The sequence below is a fragment of the Malaclemys terrapin genome, chromosome 25 (assembly GCF_027887155.1).
Source record: "Malaclemys terrapin pileata isolate rMalTer1 chromosome 25, rMalTer1.hap1, whole genome shotgun sequence".
Classification (NCBI taxonomy): Eukaryota; Metazoa; Chordata; order Testudines; family Emydidae; genus Malaclemys; species Malaclemys terrapin.
The window spans coordinates 15,800,074-15,819,190 of NC_071529.1; the positions used below are offsets into that span (position 1 = coordinate 15,800,074).

General features: G+C 59.3%; 2 protein-coding genes across 2 annotated transcripts in view; one reads left to right on the forward strand and one right to left on the reverse strand.

Annotated features, from left to right (window-relative positions):
* Positions 1–19,117, reverse strand: part of STAT3 (signal transducer and activator of transcription 3) — a 295,156-nt gene that overhangs the window by 209,293 nt on the left and 66,746 nt on the right. The gene's annotated exons all lie outside the window — the stretch shown is intronic.
* LOC128829088 (coenzyme Q-binding protein COQ10 homolog B, mitochondrial-like) lies at positions 755–3,448 on the forward strand. Its single transcript, XM_054014250.1, has 5 exons — positions 755–874; positions 1,266–1,427; positions 1,707–1,899; positions 2,556–2,657; positions 2,967–3,448. The coding sequence occupies exons 1-5, from the start codon at positions 789–791 to the stop codon at positions 3,132–3,134; spliced, it is 711 nt and encodes a 236-aa protein (XP_053870225.1). The 5' UTR covers positions 755–788; the 3' UTR covers positions 3,135–3,448.

The window sequence follows — 19,117 nt, forward strand, 5'->3', positions numbered from 1 at the left end:
AGACAGCCCCGGGAACAGGGAGACATGTCCCTGCTCCTTGCCCCAGTGAGCCCATAACCTGCCCCACACACCCATCCTGGGACCTGCCCCCCACCCTGCTCCCCCGGGCCCCAGACCTGCCCCCAATACACCCATCGTGGAACCTGCCCCCCACCCTGCTCCCCCATAGAGCTTCCCTGGGCCCCAGACCTGCCCCCCATACACCCATCCTGAGATCTGCCCCCCCTGCTCCCCCAGGCCCCAGACCCGCCCCCCATACACCCATCCTGGAACCTGCCCCCATGCTCCCCACCCTGCTCCCCCATAGAGCTTCCCTGGGCCCCAGACCTGCCCCCCCCATACACACATCCTGAGATCTGTCCCCCACCCTGCTCCCCTGGGCCCCAGACCCGCCCCCCATGCCTCCCACCCTGCTCCCCCATAGAGCTCCCCCGGGCCCCAGACCCGCCCCCCATACACCCATCCCGGGACCTGCCCCCCACCCTGCTCCCCCGGGCCCCAGACCCGCCCCCCATACACCCATCCTGGAACCTGCCCCCCATGCCTCCCACCCTGCTCCCCCATAGAGCTCCCCCGGGCCCCAGATCCGCCCCCCATACACCCATCCTGGGACCTGCCCCCCCGGGCCCCAGACCTGCCCCCCTTGGCCCGTCTCCGGGCGGTCCCGGCCGCGGTCCCGCCCCGTGGGAGTTTCCCCACATGTCGCTGGAGCACGTGGCGGACCCACCCCGCGGGAGCCGGAGCCGGGGCCGGGGCCGGGGCGGCGCAGACGGACCGAGCCGCGAGCCATGGCCGGGAGCAGCAGCCGGGGAGCCGCGTTCCTGCGGGCGCTGCGGGGAGCTGGGGGCCGCCCGCGCCCCGGGGACGGGACTCGGTAAGGACCGGACCGGACGGGACCGGGCCGGGGGGAGCGGGGGCCGCTGCCTGGTCCCGGGTCCCGGGTCCCGGGCCCCGGGGATGGGGCGGCCCCTGCCCGCCCCACGTGGCTCCAACTCTGGGTCCGGATTCGGGTGGGACCCCCGTCCCCGTCCCCTCGCGTCCTGCCCCCCAGCCGGCGGGGGCACCGTGTGCGCCGGAAGAGCCCCAGTCCTGCGCTGGGGGCCAGGGTTGGGGGTCGGTGGGGGTGTGGATCTGAATCCCCGGGGCTGAGCCCAGCCGGACCCCATGGGGCTGAGCTGTCCGGGGGGGTTCCACGCTGAAGGGGCTGCGCGGCCCCCGGGCTGTGCCCTGACGCTCACCCCTGTAACCGCCCTTCTGTGTTTCAGGCATTTAAGTTCCTGTGGGATCCTGGCCACTCCACAGGCCCCCAAGCGGCCTCCCGTCACCCCGACACGGGTGCTGCAGCCCCCGGCACGGACCTTCCTGAACCTGGCAGCCCCTCTGCTGGGTGGCAAGCGGATGGAGTACGCGGAAGCGCGAGTGCTGGGGTGAGTGTGGAGCCCAGAGTCGCCCGTCAGGGAAGGGGTGTTCAGCGGCTCCAAGGGGGTCTCCGCGGCTCGGCCGGGGGGACCTGGCCAAGGGGCTGGGAGTGGGAGTTGTCTCCGGTGGGCAGAGGGCAGTGGCAGGAGCCTGTTGCCCAGGGAAGGGGGGAGGGTGCAGGTCAGTGGCTGAGTTCCCAGCCTGATGACCCCCGCGCCAGGTGCTGCCTGTCTCGCGTCACCCGCCCGGCACCCGCTCACAGGCGGCTTGTCTCCCCTCTCTTCCAGCTACTCGATGGAGCAGATGTACAACGTGGTGGCCAACGTGGAGAGCTACCAGCTCTTTGTGCCGTGGTGCAAGAGCTCCAAGGTCTTGTCCTACCGCAAAGGGCTCACGCGGGCAGAGCTGGAGGTCGGCTTCGCGCCCCTCGTGGAGCGCTACGTCTCTGAAATCTCCCTGACTCCCCAGCACCAGATCCGGGTAAGGGAGCCTAGGGGCCTGTGGGGATCCCAGGGCCAGACACCCTGGGCTTAGCTGGGACGTGCTGAGCACTCACAACTCACTACAGGTGCTCAACACTTCTGATAATTGGCCCCGGGCCTGTCAAGCACCTGACTTCAGAGGCTGGTCTTGGAAGAGGTTCCTGTGGTTCCCAGGCCTCGTGCTTGTGGCTGTGACCCCCGTTTGCCCCGTTCTCGAAAAGCGTCTCTGTGTGAGATGCAGCTCCTCTCTCTCCCCCTGAGGCAGCAGCTGGGCTCCAAGGAGCCAGACAAAACCAGGGTTGTGTCTGGTGCTGAGCTGTGTGGGTCCAGTTCCAGGCAGATCAGGGCTGAGTAGATGCGGACGTCACACTAATAAGTCAGTGCTTGGGACGGGTGCCGGATAAGGAACTGGCAGCCCCAGCCTCTCTACGGATAGGGGCTCGCCTGTTACCACACGGCCTGTGTAGTCTGGTTCCACGTTCACAGACTCATGCAGATGTGAACTCGGGTGTGAACAGGGAGCCCGGTTCTTACTGGCTCCAGCAGCCTGGGCTCAGTGTCACTGGCTGCTGGGCACTCCTGGGTGTGGGTGGATTGAAATCAGCTGAGAGCCTTGTGGGGTGAAACTGACGCGAGCCCCCTTTCCTCCTGCAGGCTGTATGCAACGACAGCCGCATCTTCAGCCACCTGGAGACGCTGTGGCGGTTTAGCCCGGGGCTGCCGGGGCAGCCAGACACCTGCACGTTAGACTTCTATGTGAGTATTCCCGTCTGGGCCAATCCCCGAGGCAGGCTGGGCCGGGGGTGGAAGAGGCAGGCTTGGCCCTGCACAGAGCATTCCTTCTTTCATGGGGGGGTCGCCGTGTGTGGCTAGTGAATGCTTTAGACAGGCCACCCCAGTGACGCTGCGGTTCTGCCAGGCTGCCCCTCTGCAGGAAGTCGAGGGCAGCTGCAATCTGCACGTGCAGCCACTGGCTGGGCAAAGCGTGGCAAGTCCTGCGCTGGTTCATTGCCTGGCCAGAGATCCCAGGGCAGCCCCCTGTTAAGATCTGTGTTTCCTTGCCAGGTCTCCTTTGAGTTCAAGTCCATCCTGCATTCTCACTTGGCCAACCTGTTCTTCGATGAGGTGGTGAAGCAGATGGTGACTGCCTTTGAGAGGTGGGCGGAGAAGCTGTACGGCCCGCAGACGGACGTGCATCCCCAGAAGTGTTTGCAGGCAGCCCGCTGCATGTGACGATACCTCAGGAACAGCATCTCCAGCCGCAATGGGACACCCCTCTGAGCTCAGCAGAAGACTCTGTCTTTGTTTCATTCTGTCCAGATTTTGGCTGGACGCCACCCAGATCCCTTGCTCTATTTATGTCTATTTAATCCACACACCTTGGAGATAAATTATTTTTTTAATCCTTTTTTGTTTCTATTTAATTTTGGTGCCACAAAGACCAAAAGTCTATTGTCCTGATCTATGTGTCTGTTGCAATATCAAATGTTTGTAGACTCTGTGTCCGGTTCTGTTTTTAATGTGACCTCAATAAAATTTGGAATGAAGTCTTGTTGTTCTGAACATTTTTTCACCCACCAGCCTCACTTCCGCCTTGGGGCCTTTATCGCTTCTCAGCAGACTCCTTCCCCGGCTTCTGGGAAGTTACCTAACCGTGATGTCAGTGCACTGAGCTTAGCAAGGCAAACAGGAAATGGAAACTGCCATGGGAACAGGGAAGGGCTGCGGAGTCCAGTGTGATCCCAGCTTCCTGTCCACGTCACAGCCCCGCGTCGTGGGGGAGGTGGATATAGAACAGCTTGGAGGGCGTTTGTGTTCTGGCCCTGGCAGCCTCCAGCCGTGGAACCCACCCCACCCCCTGTGGGGAACTGGCCCTGTAACCTGTACCCCAGGGCAGGCCCGGCTAGATGCGCTGCTCTGGGGGAACCCAGGCCTTGCCCCTGTGCTGCTCACCTGCGGGGGGGGCTGTGTCCCAAATGGCTGCAGCCCGGGCAAGAGCTGCCCTGACTGACTGAATCGTGCGCCCCTTGCTGGTGTCTCTGCATCCCAGCCTGTCAGTGTCCAGGCGAATGACCTGTCCCCCCGTGTGCCCCCGGCCAGGCGTGCTCTGATGAATACAAAGTGCGGCCCAGTGGAGCTGCTGCTGATCGCAGGTAGGGTGACCAGATGTCCCGATTTTATAGGGACAGTCCCGATATTTGGGGCTTTTTTTAATATAGGCTCCTATTACCCCCCCACTCCCTGTCCTGATTTTTCACACTTGCTGTCTGGTCAGCCTAATCGCAGGGGCCCCATGCTGGTGCTGGGGCAGTGTGGCTGCAGTGCCCAGTGGGACGGGGTCGAGTCCCAGGGGCAGATTCTCAGACTGATTAAGCTCCAATCCCTCCATGGGCCTGCACCTGCCACTGTTATACCAATAAAAACTAGCAGGATCATAGTTACCAGTCCTGCTTGAGTCTGTGGCTTGAGTTTGCAGCTTGGGTTCGTAGCTTGTGGTGGTAACTGGCCAGGAAAGCTGGGCACAAGGACGAGCTGGGTCTCTGTTGGGCGCACCGATGCCCTTCCATGTTGGCAGCAGAATGTTACCCTCCTCCAAAGTTTTCCATCTCACCCATCCTTTTTTGTAGGCTTTAGTTTGAATCCAGAGTCTATAGGTCTTGCTGTGTCACGCTGCCTTCAGGTTTGGTGATTGATCACCCGTCAATTGCAGACATGACTTTCAGCCTTGGACCCCGGGCTTTGATCTTCCTTCTATTGTACCTTTTCTTTTTAGGGTGGATTCTTCTTACTTTGTTAGGGCTCTTGTCTGCATCTTCAGCTGTTGGTGTTTGAACTCTATTTAATCAGGACAGGCTGGGGCTGGAGGTTGATTCCATCATCCATACATCCCTCATTCACACATCTAAACTAAACTAAAGATTACAGCAGGGTTTGCAAAAATGAAGATGGCAGCAAGCCCTTACAAAATGGAGTAAGCGTTTTAAAATGGGGTTTGAATTACAGTATGGCAAACAGTGAACAGAAGTTACAATATAGACAAGTATAATGGATGGCAAACAGTGAACAGAAGTGACACTGTAGGGAAGTGTAATCAATGGGGAACAGAAGTTCTCAGTGGAGCATTGGCCTGCTAAGCCTAGGGTTGTGAGTTCAATCCTTGAGGGGGCCACTTAGGGATCTGGGGCAAAATCAATACTGAAACAGTGCAAGTCTCAGTGATTTAAGCAGGAATTGGATTGATAGTGAAACTTACAAAGGCAGCTGACTGAACAGCTATGGCTTTTAACAAGCATCTTAACTGTTAATTAGCCAGTTATTGGGGTAACCGGTTTTATGAATGAATATTGTTTCATTCATAAAACTTTACTTATGAAGTTACATTAATAAAGTGAACAATTAAAAACAATTTCATTCATCAGTTCTACACCACTTGCTAATTGGGTTTCTGTGCAGGTGATCCCAGCAGCCTGCTGGCAGGTCTGCAAGCCAATCCCTGGGCCCAGGGTCCTGCTGGCAGCCTGCCCCTGGGCTTGGGGTTGGGCTCAGGTTTCCGGGGTCGTGTCTGGGCCAGGGCTGGAATTCCCACAGGATGGACGGTGGGATCTGAGCGGCTGCCCCCTCCTGCTTCACAGAGCTGAGTCCCATTAGTGCTGCAGCCCGGCTGGGAGCCACCTGCTCCTTCCTTCCCTATTAGCAGCCAGGACCCCCGTGTGGGCAGAAGCAAACCAGACCCGCACCAAAGGAACCAATTTCAGGCTCCTGCCCTGCAGCCCAGGGACAAGCACCAGGCAGCTCGGCTGGGGCGCAGGGGTCCCTGCAGCCGGTTCACAGCTCCCTGCCGTGCTCTGGCCTCCCCCGCAGAGCTGCACTGGGGGCTGGGCAGGCGGCTGCCCAAACCATGCAAAGGGGGAGGGGCGGGCTGGGGACCCCCCACTGCCTTGTGCTGCACAGGCTGTCGGACCAGGGAGATCCAGGCAAGTGACTGAAGGAGCCTGGGGGGGTAGCCCCCCCAGTCGCTGCGCGGGGGGACCTAGGCTCCGTGTCCAGGGTCAGGGGGAAAGCACAGAATGTTTTCTCTCTGCGCAGGGAGGTGTGTGGCCTTTGCAGGCAGGGGGAGGGAAGGTCACCGATTCCCGGTGCTCTCCCCCCATCTGCGTCACAGCCGTGCTCACAAACAGCCCCGCCGCACTGTGCTGGAACGGCCCAGCTAGAGAGACGCTGGGCCAGGGCCAGGGGCTGCGTGGCCCAGGAATGTTCCTCGTGCCCCCCACAGATCCCGCCACTGGGGTGCTGAGCGGGAGGCTGCCTCGAAATACCTGATGCCAGGCAGGCCCCTCTGGTGGGAGGCTCTGAGCAGGGAGGGGGCAGGACACACACTCTCTGCAGGTGTCGGGTGTTAGCTGGTCAGGCTCTGTGAGCGGCTGGGGTCCGAGTAGGTGGCTCCGGGGGTCCCTCCTGGATGCAGCTAGTATCCACTGTAGAAACCCCCATTAGCCCGGCCTGGATTGGATTTTTCATCATGAAGCAAACGTCTGTTGCAGACGAGCCAATGGCGGGAGCCGCTGGCCTTTAGGGGTGCATGCCAGCTGCTAGAGAAGGGTCTGTGTGAACATCACCTAGCACAAGTGGGGCCCGGTCAGTGACGGGGGGGGGGGGGACTCTGGGCCCTGTCGCTGGACAGAGAATAGCCCGTCGTCATGGGTCAGTGGGGCCCAGTGGGGTTCCAGGGCTGCTCCCTTTGCAGCCCCCAGGGGAAGCGAGGGCTTGTGCTGTCCACCCGTCACAGCCCAGGCGTGTCACGGTGCAGCCCCAGCAGGACCGTGGCCGGAGTGATGCAAAGGGCCTTTGCACCTGTGCCCTCTGGTTCCACTGGGGCTGCAGCCAGCAGAGGGCAGATGGCATGTCAGCACGGACTTTGTGCTGGCCCTGCAGCAGCGTCAGGAGGGACACACCGGGAACAGGAGGTAACTGTTAGCTCAGGGCTGGTTACGCCAGCAGCACCTGGCGTAAGCGGGAGAACATGACGCGCTGTCAGGATGCAGGGGATGTCCCGGGGCGAGGGGGCAGGGAGAGGAGCAATGAGGCGCCCCTGGGGAACTGTCTCCTCTTGGTGGCACTCGCAGGCATCTGAGCTGGGGGGCTGCAGGTGGGAAGTGCGCTGAAGTTGGGCCCAGGGGCTCAGGGCTGTGGCCATGTGGGTCCCAAAGCCGGGAGCAGGTGCAGCCTCCCCCTACTCCAGGTTGTGGCTGGCAGGGCTGTGCCCTGAGCTCTTGACCACAGGGTCTGCAGCGGGTGTGGGGGGGGGTGGCGATGGGGGTCCCTGGTTTACTAGCCCAGTTGCTGGTTCTGTCCAGGGGGCTCCTTGGGGGAGGCTGCCCTCCGCGCTGGCTTGGCAGCGGGATGGGAGGGGACCTCCCACTGATGCAATGGGAGGGAGGCGGGTTCTCCAGCCCCTGCTGACTGAATCAACATTGCCTATGCCCCAGTGCCCTGGGGGTGTGCGTCCCGCTGCCCAATGGCAGCTCACGATCTCTGTGTGGGGGCGGGGGCGGGGGGGCGACACCGAGTGGGCTCTGCACAGGCTTTGCTGAACAACTCCTGGGGTGGGGGGAGCCAGGGAGCCGGCGAAGGCAGCCAGTGCCCTCTCCTGCTATAGGGTGCCAGCTGGTCACCCCAGGTGCAGAATGGCCCAAGTGGCAGGTGCATGATGGGGTGTCGGCTGCTGCTGGAGGCAGACTGCCGGGGAGAAGGGTGGCCTGGTCTCTAGTGGTGACGGGCGTCAGCAGCCCTGGGCATCGATTCCTGGCTCTGACACAGCGCACCTCCACGACCTGGGGCAAGTCACCTAATCCGCCCAGCGCCCCAGGTGCTACCTGTCCCCACCTGGTGAGGAAAGGGAAAATCCCACTGCTGCTGCGGCTGGGGGCCAGCCAAGCGCCTTGCTAGAAGGACTAAGCCCCCCCCTGGCTGAGCTGCCTCGCAGCAGCTCTGCGCACAGGGGAGGAATGGCGGTGATTTCCCAGCGGAGCCGAGGACTGGCTGGGAGCAGGGAGCAGCTGGTGGCGGGTGAGGCCTGTGGCCGAGGGCAGCATGAGAGCCGAGCCCAGGAACCCTGACAGAGGCTCCCCGAGTGCCGCGCTCAGTCACACGTGGCACCGGCGGCTCTGCGGCCTGCGCCAGCCTGGGGGCCTGGCCGTGCTCCCAGGCAGGGGCTGAGCTCAGGGCCTCGCCTACGCTAGGGCTTCCATGTGCTCACAGCACGTGCTGAGGCCAGGCCAGCTCCGTCTCAGGGCTGTGCAGTGCTCATGGCCTGGAGGCGAGTGCCCTGCAGTGCTACATGGGACACCCCTTCCCAGCCCAGCCTGCACCCCTCTCTGCTCTGCGCTGCCCGGGGAGAGTCCCCACCGCCCCCCTCATGTCTCTGTCCGGCCCAGCTGCAGCTGTGTCTCGGCCAGAGCTGGCTCGTCCTGCTGGTGCTGGGAGGGAGGCAGTACCGGCCGTGTAGCATCAGCTCATTCCCCGCTAGGCAGAAGCAGGAGCCCAGGCTGCCAGGTCTCCGGGGAGGCCAGCGCAGCCAGTGGGAGGGTGCTGACGGTGGCAGAGGTGACGGGAGAGGCTTAGAGCCCAGGCCAAACACAGCCTGCTGCAGCGAGCGGTGCCCAGAGCAGGGCCCCATTGCAGTGGCCAGGCAGGAATGCGCCAAGGGACAGCACTGAGCCAGCCTGCTGCAGTCCCTGCTTGGCACCTTCCCCCCACCCTGTCACCCCGGGAGGCTCAAAGCCCCTCCTCTGGTGGGCACCGCTGCCCAGCCCCGGTGGGGATGTGCATCCCAGCAGGGCAGGACATTTCCCCATGTGGTTGGAAACCCTTCAGCTGCCTGTCCCCAGAATCCCAGCCCCATGCTCAGCTCCAGGGGCTGGGGCCTCACAGCCTTGGCTGCAGGGGGCTCTGGAATTGCCCCAGGCAGGGGCAGTTCTCAGCCAAGGCAAGAGGCCCCCTTGCCAGAGTCCCATGGGCCTGGGTAGCTCTGGGGATAGGGCCACAGCAAGGAGCAGGTAGGAGGTGGCTCCAGGGCATGCGCTTGGCAAAGTGGCCGGGGGCCTGCTCCTCGCCTATGACACTGGCTGCTTGGACCAAGCCCTTCATGGCAGCCAGTGCCCAGAGCTCCAGGAGAGAGCCCCTCACACCAGTGTGCAAAGGGCCCAGCAGGCCTGGCTGGACCGAGGTGCTCTGGAGTGGCACGGAGCCCACGGGGCCCAGAGACGACCATGGTTCCTGCGCCATTTCAATGAGCCGTGGCTGAGGGGCACCGCCCCTGCCCGCCTCCCACCCCAGCCCTGAGGCAGATCGCTGAGGGGGGCAGGGGGACATAGGTGCCTGCACCATCTCCCAGAGCCTCCAGCTAGCCCCACTTGGGCTGGTATCATGTTGAGCAAGAAGCAGCTTCCTTTTCTGGTCTGGAGGCATCAGCTTCGTCAGAGGAAACGTCCCACAAAGACCCCAGCTGGCAAATGCTGCTCTGGATGTAGCACAGTGAACTGAACTCAACCTGCCCACACCCCTCATGTACCCTGTGACCCCCCCAGGGACCCTGCTTCCTGTGCTGGCCCCTGTGACCCCCCCCCAGGGACCCCACTTCCTGTGCTGGCCCCCATCCCCCAGGGACCCCACTTCTTGTGCTGGCCCCATGACACCCCCCCCCAGGGACCTCAATTCCTGTGCTGGCCCCCATCCCCCAGGGACCCCACTTCCTGTGCTGGCCCCTGTGACACCCCCCCCCCAGGAACCCCACTTCCTGTGCTGGCCCCTGTGACCCCCCCAGGGACCCCACTTCCTGTGCTGGCCCCCATCCCCCAGGTGACTCTGTTTCCTGCCTGATACTGCCCCCGGGATTCCCACTTCCTGAGGCCAGGGATTTTGCAGGGATGTCCCCAGTGAACTTTAGATTCTCTGGCTCTCTGGATGCAGACCCTGGGGATTTTCTACAGGCCTAGACCAGGGACTGTCCTGCCCCTGCCAATAACCAGCCCTGGGGCTCAGAGCTCTCCTGGCCAAGTCTGGCTCCTGCCAACTGCACAGTGTGGCGAACTCTTCATTTCATCAGGAGCCTCATATCAAAGCCTCAGCTCCTGGAGTCCTGTGATTACAGGCGACTCTCAGCTTTCAATACGTGCCTGGCACTCCTGGTTGGGAAGACAAGTAGGAAACATGACCCTAAGGGTCAAATCCAGGAGGCACAGAAAAGGAAAAAACTGAAACCCTCAATGGTTGATTGTGTGTAACATGAAAATCTCATGATCTGAGGGGCCGGAAGGGGTGGGTCTGAGCCGATGGGGTTCCCAGGCCCAGCGCAGGGAGCAACGTCACCTAGGCTCATGGGCCTGGACCCAGGCCCTGGTGGGGGCTGTGTGTGTGTGGAAATCGCCTGCAGTCATAGGCACAGGGCAGGGAGATGAGTCAACGGAGGTCAAAGGTACAGACCTGGGATGGGAGAACCCTTGAGGGGGTGGGGAGGGCAGGCCATAGCAGAGATTGGGGGTCTTGCGGGTGGGCCAGCAAAGGGAGGGGATGTTACCGGGGGGTCAAGGAGCCAGGCCAAGGAAAGGGAATGGGGGTCATATGAGGTCACAGACCCAGACCTAGGGCTGGGATGGGTTCATCTGTGGCCACTGGGCAGGGAATGGGGTTATCTGAGGTCACAGGCCTAGATCCAGGGCAAGGAATGGGGTCATTGGACAAGTAATGGGGTCATCTGAGGTCAAGATCCATACCCAGGGGAGCAAATGGGGTCATCTGAGGTCAAGCCCCAGACCCAGGGCAGGGAATGGGGTCATCTGTGGTCACTGGTCAAGTAATGGGGTCATCTGAGGGCATGGACCCATCCTGAGATCAGGGAATGGGGTCATCTGAGGACACTGAAGAAGTAATGGGGTTATCTGAGGTCACAGACCCAGATCCAGGGGAGCAAATGGGGTCATTTGAGGTCCCTGGCCAAGTAATGAGGTCATCTGAGGTCACAGGCCCACCCTGAGAGCAGGGAATGGGGTTATCTGAGGTCACAGACACAGACCCGGGAGAGCAAATGGGGTCATATGGGGTCACTGGACAAGTAATTGGGTCATCTGAGGTCAAGACCCACCCCCAAGAGCAGGGAATGGGGGTCATCTGAGGTCACTGAAGAAGTAATGGGGTCGTCTGAGGTAACAGGTCCAGAACTAGGGCAGGGATTGGGGTCATCTGAGGTCACAGACCCAGATCCAGGGGAGCAAATGGGGTCAGCTGAGGTCACTGGCCAGGTAATGGGGTCATCTGAGGTCACAGACTCAGATCCAGGGGAGTAAATGGGGTCATCCGAGGTCACGGGCCCACTCTGAGAGCAGGGAATGGGGTCATCTGAGGCCAGTGAAGACGTAATGGGGTCATCTCAGGTCACAGGTCCAGACCCAGGGCAGGGAATGGGGTCATCTGAGGTCACTGGGTAAGTAATGGGGGGGTCATCTGAGGTCACAGGCCTAGACCCAGGACAAGGAACGGGGACATCTGAGGTCACTGGCCAGGTAATGGGGTCATCTGAGGTCAAGCCCCAGATTCAGGGGAGCAAATGGGGTCATCTGAGGTTACTAGACAGGTAATGGGGTCATCTGAGGTCACAGGTCCAGTCCTAGGGCATGGAATGGGGTCACCTGAGGTCACTGGACAGGTAATGGGGTCACCTGAGGTCAAGACCCAGACCCAGGGCAGCGAATGGGGTTATCTGGGGTCACTGGACAGGTAATGGGGTCATCTGAGGTCACAGACCCAGATCCAGGGGAGCAAATGGGGTCATTTGAGGTCACTGGCCAAGTAATTAGGTCATCTGAGGTCACGGGCCCACCCTGAGAGCAGGGAATGGGGTTATCTGAGGTCACAGACACAGATCCAGGAGAGCAAATGGGGTCATCTGGGGTCACTGGACAAGAAATGGGGTTATCTGAGGTCACAGAGCCACTCCTAGGGCTTGGAATGGGGTCAACTTGGGTCACTGGACAGGTAATGGGGTCATCTGAGGCCACAGCCCCAGACCCAGGGGAGCAAATGGGGTCATCTGGGGTCACTGGCCAAGTAATGGGGTCATCTGAGGTCACGGGTCCACCCTGAGAGCAGGAAATGGGGTCATCTGAGGCCAGTGAAGAAGTAATGGGATCATCTCAGGTCACAGGTCCAGTCCTAGGGCTTGGAATGGGGTCATCTGAGGTCACTGGACAGGTAATGGGGTCACCTGAGGTCAAGACCCAGACCCAGGGCAGCAAACGGGGTTATCTGGGGTCACTGGCCAGGTAATGGGGTCATCTGAGGTCACAGACCCAGACCCAGGAGAGCAAATGGGGTCATTTGAGGTCACTGGCCAAGTAATGAGGTCATCTGAGGTCACGGGCCCACCCTGAGAGCAGGGAATGGGGTTATCTGAGGTCACAGACACAGATCCAGGAGAGCAAGTGGGGTCATCTGGGGTCACTGGACAAGAAATGGGGTTATCTGAGGTCACAGAGCCACTCCTTGGGCTTGGAATGGGGTCATCTTGGGTCACTGGACAGGTAATGGGGTCATCTGAGACCACAACCCCAGACCCAGGGGAGCAAATGGGGTCATCTGGAGTCACTGGCCAAGTAATGGGGTCATCTGAGGTCATGGGCCCACCCTGAGAGCAGGGAATGGGGTTATCTGAGGTCACAGACACAGACCCAGGAGAGCAAATGGGGTCATCTGAGGTTACTGGACAAGTAATGGGGTCACCTGAGGTCACAGGTCCAGTCCTAGGGCTTGGAATGGGGTCATCTGAGGTCACTGGACAGGTAATGGGGTCATCTGAGGTCACAGACCCAGACCCAGGAAAGCGAATGGGGTCATCTGAGGTCACTGGCCAGGTAATGGGGTCATCTGAGGTCACAGACCCAGACCCAGGAGAGCAAATGGGGTTATTTGAGGTCACTGGCCAAGTAATGAGGTCATCTGAGGTCACGGGCCCACCCTGAGAGCAGGGAATGGGGTTATCTGAGGTCACAGACACAGATCCAGGAGAGCAAGTGGGGTCATCTGGGGTCACTGGACAAGTAATGGGGTTATCTGAGGTCACAGACACAGACCCGGGAGAGCAAATGGGGTCATATGGGGTCACTGGACAAGTAATTGGGTCATCTGAGGTCAAGACCCACCCCCAAGAGCAGGGAATGGGGGTCATCTGAGGTCACTGAAGAAGTAATGGGGTCGTCTGAGGTAACAGGTCCAGAACTAGGGCAGGGATTGGGGTCATCTGAGGTCACAGACCCAGATCCAGGGGAGCAAATGGGGTCATCTGAGGTCACTGGCAAGGTAATGAGGTCATCTGAGGTCAAGCCCCAGATTCAGGGGAGCAAATGGGGTCATCTGAGGTCACTGGACAGGTAATGGGGTCACCTGAGGTCAAGACCCAGACCCAGGGCAGCGAATGGGGTCATCTGAGGTCACTGGCCAGGTAATGGGGTCATCTGAGGTCATGGGCCCACCCTGGAGCAGGGAATGGGGTTATCTGAGGTCACAGACACAGACCCAGGAGAGCAAATGGGGTCATATGGGGTCACTGGACAAGTAATTGGGTCATCTGAGGTCAAGACCCACCCCCAAGAGCAGGGAATGGGGGTCATCTGAGGTCACTGAAGAAGTAATGGGGTCGTCTGAGGTAACAGGTCCAGAACTAGGGCAGGGATTGGGGTCATCTGAGGTCACAGACACAGACCCAGGAGAGCAAATGGGGTCATCTGAGGTCACTGGACAAGTAATGGGGTTATCTGAGGTCACAGACACAGACCCAGGAGAGCAAATGGGGTCATATGGGGTCACTGGACAAGTAATTGGGTCATCTGAGGTCAAGACCCACCCCCAAGAGCAGGGAATGGGGGTCATCTGAGGTCACTGGCCAAGTAATTAGGTCATCTGAGGTCACAGGCCCACCCTGAGAGCAGGGAATGGGGTTATCTGAGGTCACAGACACAGATCCAGGAGAGCAAATGGGGTCATCTGGGGTCACTGGACAAGAAATGGGGTTATCTGAGGTCACAGGTCCAGTCCTAGGGCTTGGAATGGGGTCATCTGAGGTCACTGGCCAGGTAATGGGGTCATCTGAGGTCACAGACCCAGACCCAGGAGAGCAAATGGGGTCATCTGAGGTCACTGGACAGGTAATGGGGTCATCTGAGGTCACAGACCCAGACCCAGGAGAGCAAATGGGGTCATCTGAGGTCACTGGACAGGTAATGGGGTCATCTGAGGTCATGGGCCCACCCTGAGAGCAGGGAATGGGGTTATCTGAGGTCACAGACACAGACCCAGGAGAGCAAATGGGGTCATATGGGGTCACTGGACAAGTAATTGGGTCATCTGAGGTCAAGACCCACCCCCAAGAGCAGGGAATGGGGGTCATCTGAGGTCACTGAAGAAGTAATGGGGTCGTCTGAGGTAACAGGTCCAGAACTAGGGCAGGGATTGGGGTAATCTGAGGTCACAGACCCAGATCCAGGGGAGCAAATGGGGTCATCTGAGGTCACTGGCCAGGTAATGAGGTCATCTGAGGTCAAGCCCCAGATTCAGGGGAGCAAATGGGGTCATCTGAGGTCACTGGCCAGGTAATGGGGTCATCTGAGGTCACAGACCCAGATCCAGGGCAGCGAATGGGGTCATCTGAGGTCACTGGCCAGGTAATGGGGTCATCTGAGGTCACAGACCCAGATCCAGGAGAGCAAATGGGGTCATCTGAGGTCACTGGACAAGTAATGGGGTTATCTGAGGTCACAGACACAGACCTAGGAGAGCAAATGGGGTCATATGGGGTCACTGGACAAGTAATTGGGTCATCTGAGGTCAAGACCCACCCCCAAGAGCAGGGAATGGGGGTCATCTGAGGTCACTGAAGAAGTAATGGGGTCGTCTGAGGTAACAGGTCCAGAACTAGGGCAGGGATTGGGGTCATCTGAGGTCACAGACACAGACCCAGGAGAGCAAATGGGGTCATCTGAGGTCACTGGACAAGTAATGGGGTTATCTGAGGTCACAGACACAGACCCAGGAGAGCAAATGGGGTCATATGGGGTCACTGGACAAGTAATTGGGTCATCTGAGGTCAAGACCCACCCCCAAGAGCAGGGAATGGGGGTCATCTGAGGTCACTGGCCAAGTAATTAGGTCATCTGAGGTCACAGGCCCACCCTGAGAGCAGGGAATGGGGTTATCTGAGGTCACAGACACAGATCCAGGAGAGCAAATGGGGTCATCTGGGGTCACTGGACAAGAAATGGGGTTATCTGAGGTCACAGGTCCAGTCCTAGGGCTTGGAATGGGGTCATCTGAGGTCACTGGCCAGGTAATGGGGTCATCTGAGGTCACAGACCCAGACCCAGGAGAGCAAATGGGGTCATCTGAGGTCACTGGACAGGTAATGGGGTCATCTGAGGTCACAGACCCAGACCCAGGAGAGCAAATGGGGTCATCTGAGGTCACTGGACAGGTAATGGGGTCATCTGAGGTCATGGGCCCACCCTGAGAGCAGGGAATGGGGTTATCTGAGGTCACAGACACAGACCCAGGAGAGCAAATGGGGTCATATGGGGTCACTGGACAAGTAATTGGGTCATCTGAGGTCAAGACCCACCCCCAAGAGCAGGGAATGGGGGTCATCTGAGGTCACTGAAGAAGTAATGGGGTCGTCTGAGGTAACAGGTCCAGAACTAGGGCAGGGATTGGGGTCATCTGAGGTCACAGACCCAGATCCAGGGGAGCAAATGGGGTCATCTGAGGTCACTGGCAAGGTAATGAGGTCATCTGAGGTCAAGCCCCAGATTCAGGGGAGCAAATGGGGTCATCTGAGGTCACTGGACAGGTAATGGGGTCACCTGAGGTCAAGACCCAGACCCAGGGCAGCGAATGGGGTCATCTGAGGTCACTGGCCAGGTAATGGGGTCATCTGAGGTCATGGGCCCACCCTGGAGCAGGGAATGGGGTTATCTGAGGTCACAGACACAGACCCAGGAGAGCAAATGGGGTCATATGGGGTCACTGGACAAGTAATTGGGTCATCTGAGGTCAAGACCCACCCCCAAGAGCAGGGAATGGGGGTCATCTGAGGTCACTGAAGAAGTAATGGGGTCGTCTGAGGTAACAGGTCCAGAACTAGGGCAGGGATTGGGGTCATCTGAGGTCACAGACACAGACCCAGGAGAGCAAATGGGGTCATCTGAGGTCACTGGACAAGTAATGGGGTTATCTGAGGTCACAGACACAGACCCAGGAGAGCAAATGGGGTCATATGGGGTCACTGGACAAGTAATTGGGTCATCTGAGGTCAAGACCCACCCCCAAGAGCAGGGAATGGGGGTCATCTGAGGTCACTGGCCAAGTAATTAGGTCATCTGAGGTCACAGGCCCACCCTGAGAGCAGGGAATGGGGTTATCTGAGGTCACAGACACAGATCCAGGAGAGCAAATGGGGTCATCTGGGGTCACTGGACAAGAAATGGGGTTATCTGAGGTCACAGGTCCAGTCCTAGGGCTTGGAATGGGGTCATCTGAGGTCACTGGCCAGGTAATGGGGTCATCTGAGGTCACAGACCCAGACCCAGGAGAGCAAATGGGGTCATCTGAGGTCACTGGACAGGTAATGGGGTCATCTGAGGTCACAGACCCAGACCCAGGAGAGCAAATGGGGTCATCTGAGGTCACTGGACAGGTAATGGGGTCATCTGAGGTCATGGGCCCACCCTGAGAGCAGGGAATGGGGTTATCTGAGGTCACAGACACAGACCCAAGAGAGCAAATGGGGTCATATGGGGTCACTGGACAAGTAATTGGGTCATCTGAGGTCAAGACCCACCCCCAAGAGCAGGGAATGGGGGTCATCTGAGGTCACTGAAGAAGTAATGGGGTCGTCTGAGGTAACAGGTCCAGAACTAGGGCAGGGATTGGGGTAATCTGAGGTCACAGACCCAGATCCAGGGGAGCAAATGGGGTCATCTGAGGTCACTGGCCAGGTAATGAGGTCATCTGAGGTCAAGCCCCAGATTCAGGGGAGCAAATGGGGTCATCTGAGGTCACTGGCCAGGTAATGGGGTCATCTGAGGTCACAGACCCAGATCCAGGGCAGCGAATGGGGTCATCTGAGGTCACTGGCCAGGTAATGGGGTCATCTGAGGTCACAGACCCAGATCCAGGAGAGCAAATGGGGTCATCTGAGGTCACTGGACAAGTAATGGGGTTATCTGAGGTCACAGACACAGACCTAGGAGAGCAAATGGGGTCATATGGGGTCACTGGACAAGTAATTGGGTCATCTGAGGTCAAGACCCACCCCCAAGAGCAGGGAATGGGGGTCATCTGAGGTCACTGAAGAAGTAATGGGGTCGTCTGAGGTAACAGGTCCAGAACTAGGGCAGGGATTGGGGTCATCTGAGGTCACAGACACAGACCCAGGAGAGCAAATGGGGTCATCTGAGGTCACTGGACAAGTAATGGGGTTATCTGAGGTCACAGACACAGACCCAGGAGAGCAAATGGGGTCATATGGGGTCACTGGACAAGTAATTGGGTCATCTGAGGTCAAGACCCACCCCCAAGAGCAGGGAATGGGGGTCATCTGAGGTCACTGGCCAAGTAATTAGGTCATCTGAGGTCACGGGCCCACCCTGAGAGCAGGGAATGGGGTTATCTGAGGTCACAGACTCAGATCCAGGAGAGCAAATGGGGTCATCTGGGGTCACTGGACAAGAAATGGGGTTATCTGAGGTCACAGGTCCAGTCCTAGGGCTTGGAATGGGGTCATCTGAGGTCACAGACCCAGACCCAGGGCAGTGAATGGGGTCATCTGAGGTCACTGGCCAGGTAATGGGGTCATCTGAGGTCACAGACCCAGACCCAGGAGAGCAAATGGGGTTATTTGAGGTCACTGGCCAAGTAATGAGGTCATCTGAGGTCACGGGCCCACCCTGAGAGCAGGGAATGGGGTTATCTGAGGTCACAGACACGGACCCGGGAGAGCAAATGGGGTCATCTGGGGTCACTGGACAAGTAATTGGGTCATCTGAGGTCAAGACCCACCCCCAAGAGCAGGGAATGGGGGTCATCTGAGGTCAATGGCCAAGTAATTAGGTCATCTGAGGTCACGGGCCCACCCTGAGAGCAGGGAATGGGGTTATCTGAGGTCACAGACACAGATCCAGGAGAGCAAGTGGGGTCATCTGGGGTCACTGGACAAGTAATGGGGTTATCTGAGGTCACAGACACAGATCCAGGAGAGCAAATGGTGTCATATGGGGTCACTGGACAAGTAATTGGGTCATCTGAGGTCAAGACCCACCCCCAAGAGCAGGGAATGGGGGTCATCTGAGGTCACTGAAGAAGTAATGGGGTCGTCTGAGGTAACAGGTCCAGAACTAGGGCAGGGATTGGGGTCATCTGAGGTCACAGACCCAGATCCAGGGGAGCAAATGGGGTCATCTGAGGTCACTGGCCAGGTAATGAGGTCATCTGAGGTCAAGCCCCAGATTCAGGGGAGCAAATGGGGTCATCTGAGGTCACTGGCCAGGTAATGGGGTCATCTGAGGTCACAGACCCAGATCCAGGGCAGCGAATGGGGTCATCTGAGGTCACTGGCCAGGTAATGGGGTCATCTGAGGTCACAGACCCAGATCCAGGGGAGCAAATGGGGTCATTTGAGGTCACTGGCCAAGTAATTAGGTCATCTGAGGTCACAGGCCCACCCTGAGAGCAGGGATTGGGGGTATCTGAGGTCACAGACACAGACCCAGGAGAGCAAATGGGGTCATCTGAGGTTACTGGACAAGTAATGGGGTCACCTGAGGTCACAGGTCCAGTCCTAGTGCTTGGAATGGGGTCATCTGAGGTCACTGGACAGGTAATGGGGCCATGTGAGGTCACAGGCCCAGCTCCCCCAGGTGTTCCTGGCCAGTCCCCCACCAATGTGTCCCGGTTCGCAGCTCTGACACGTGGTTGCCACTTTGCGCCCCCCCTCCCCCGCGAGCCCCCCCCGTCTCGGGGTTCGCGCCCCCCCCCTCCCGTGCTGAGACCGCGGCGCCTCCCGCTGCAGGAGCCTCAGTGTCACGGCGCCCCCTCGTGGCTCAGGCGGGCCAGGGCCCGGGTCACACTTCAGCTCCCATCAGTCCCCGCGGTGGAACTACAACTCCCATCAGTCCCCG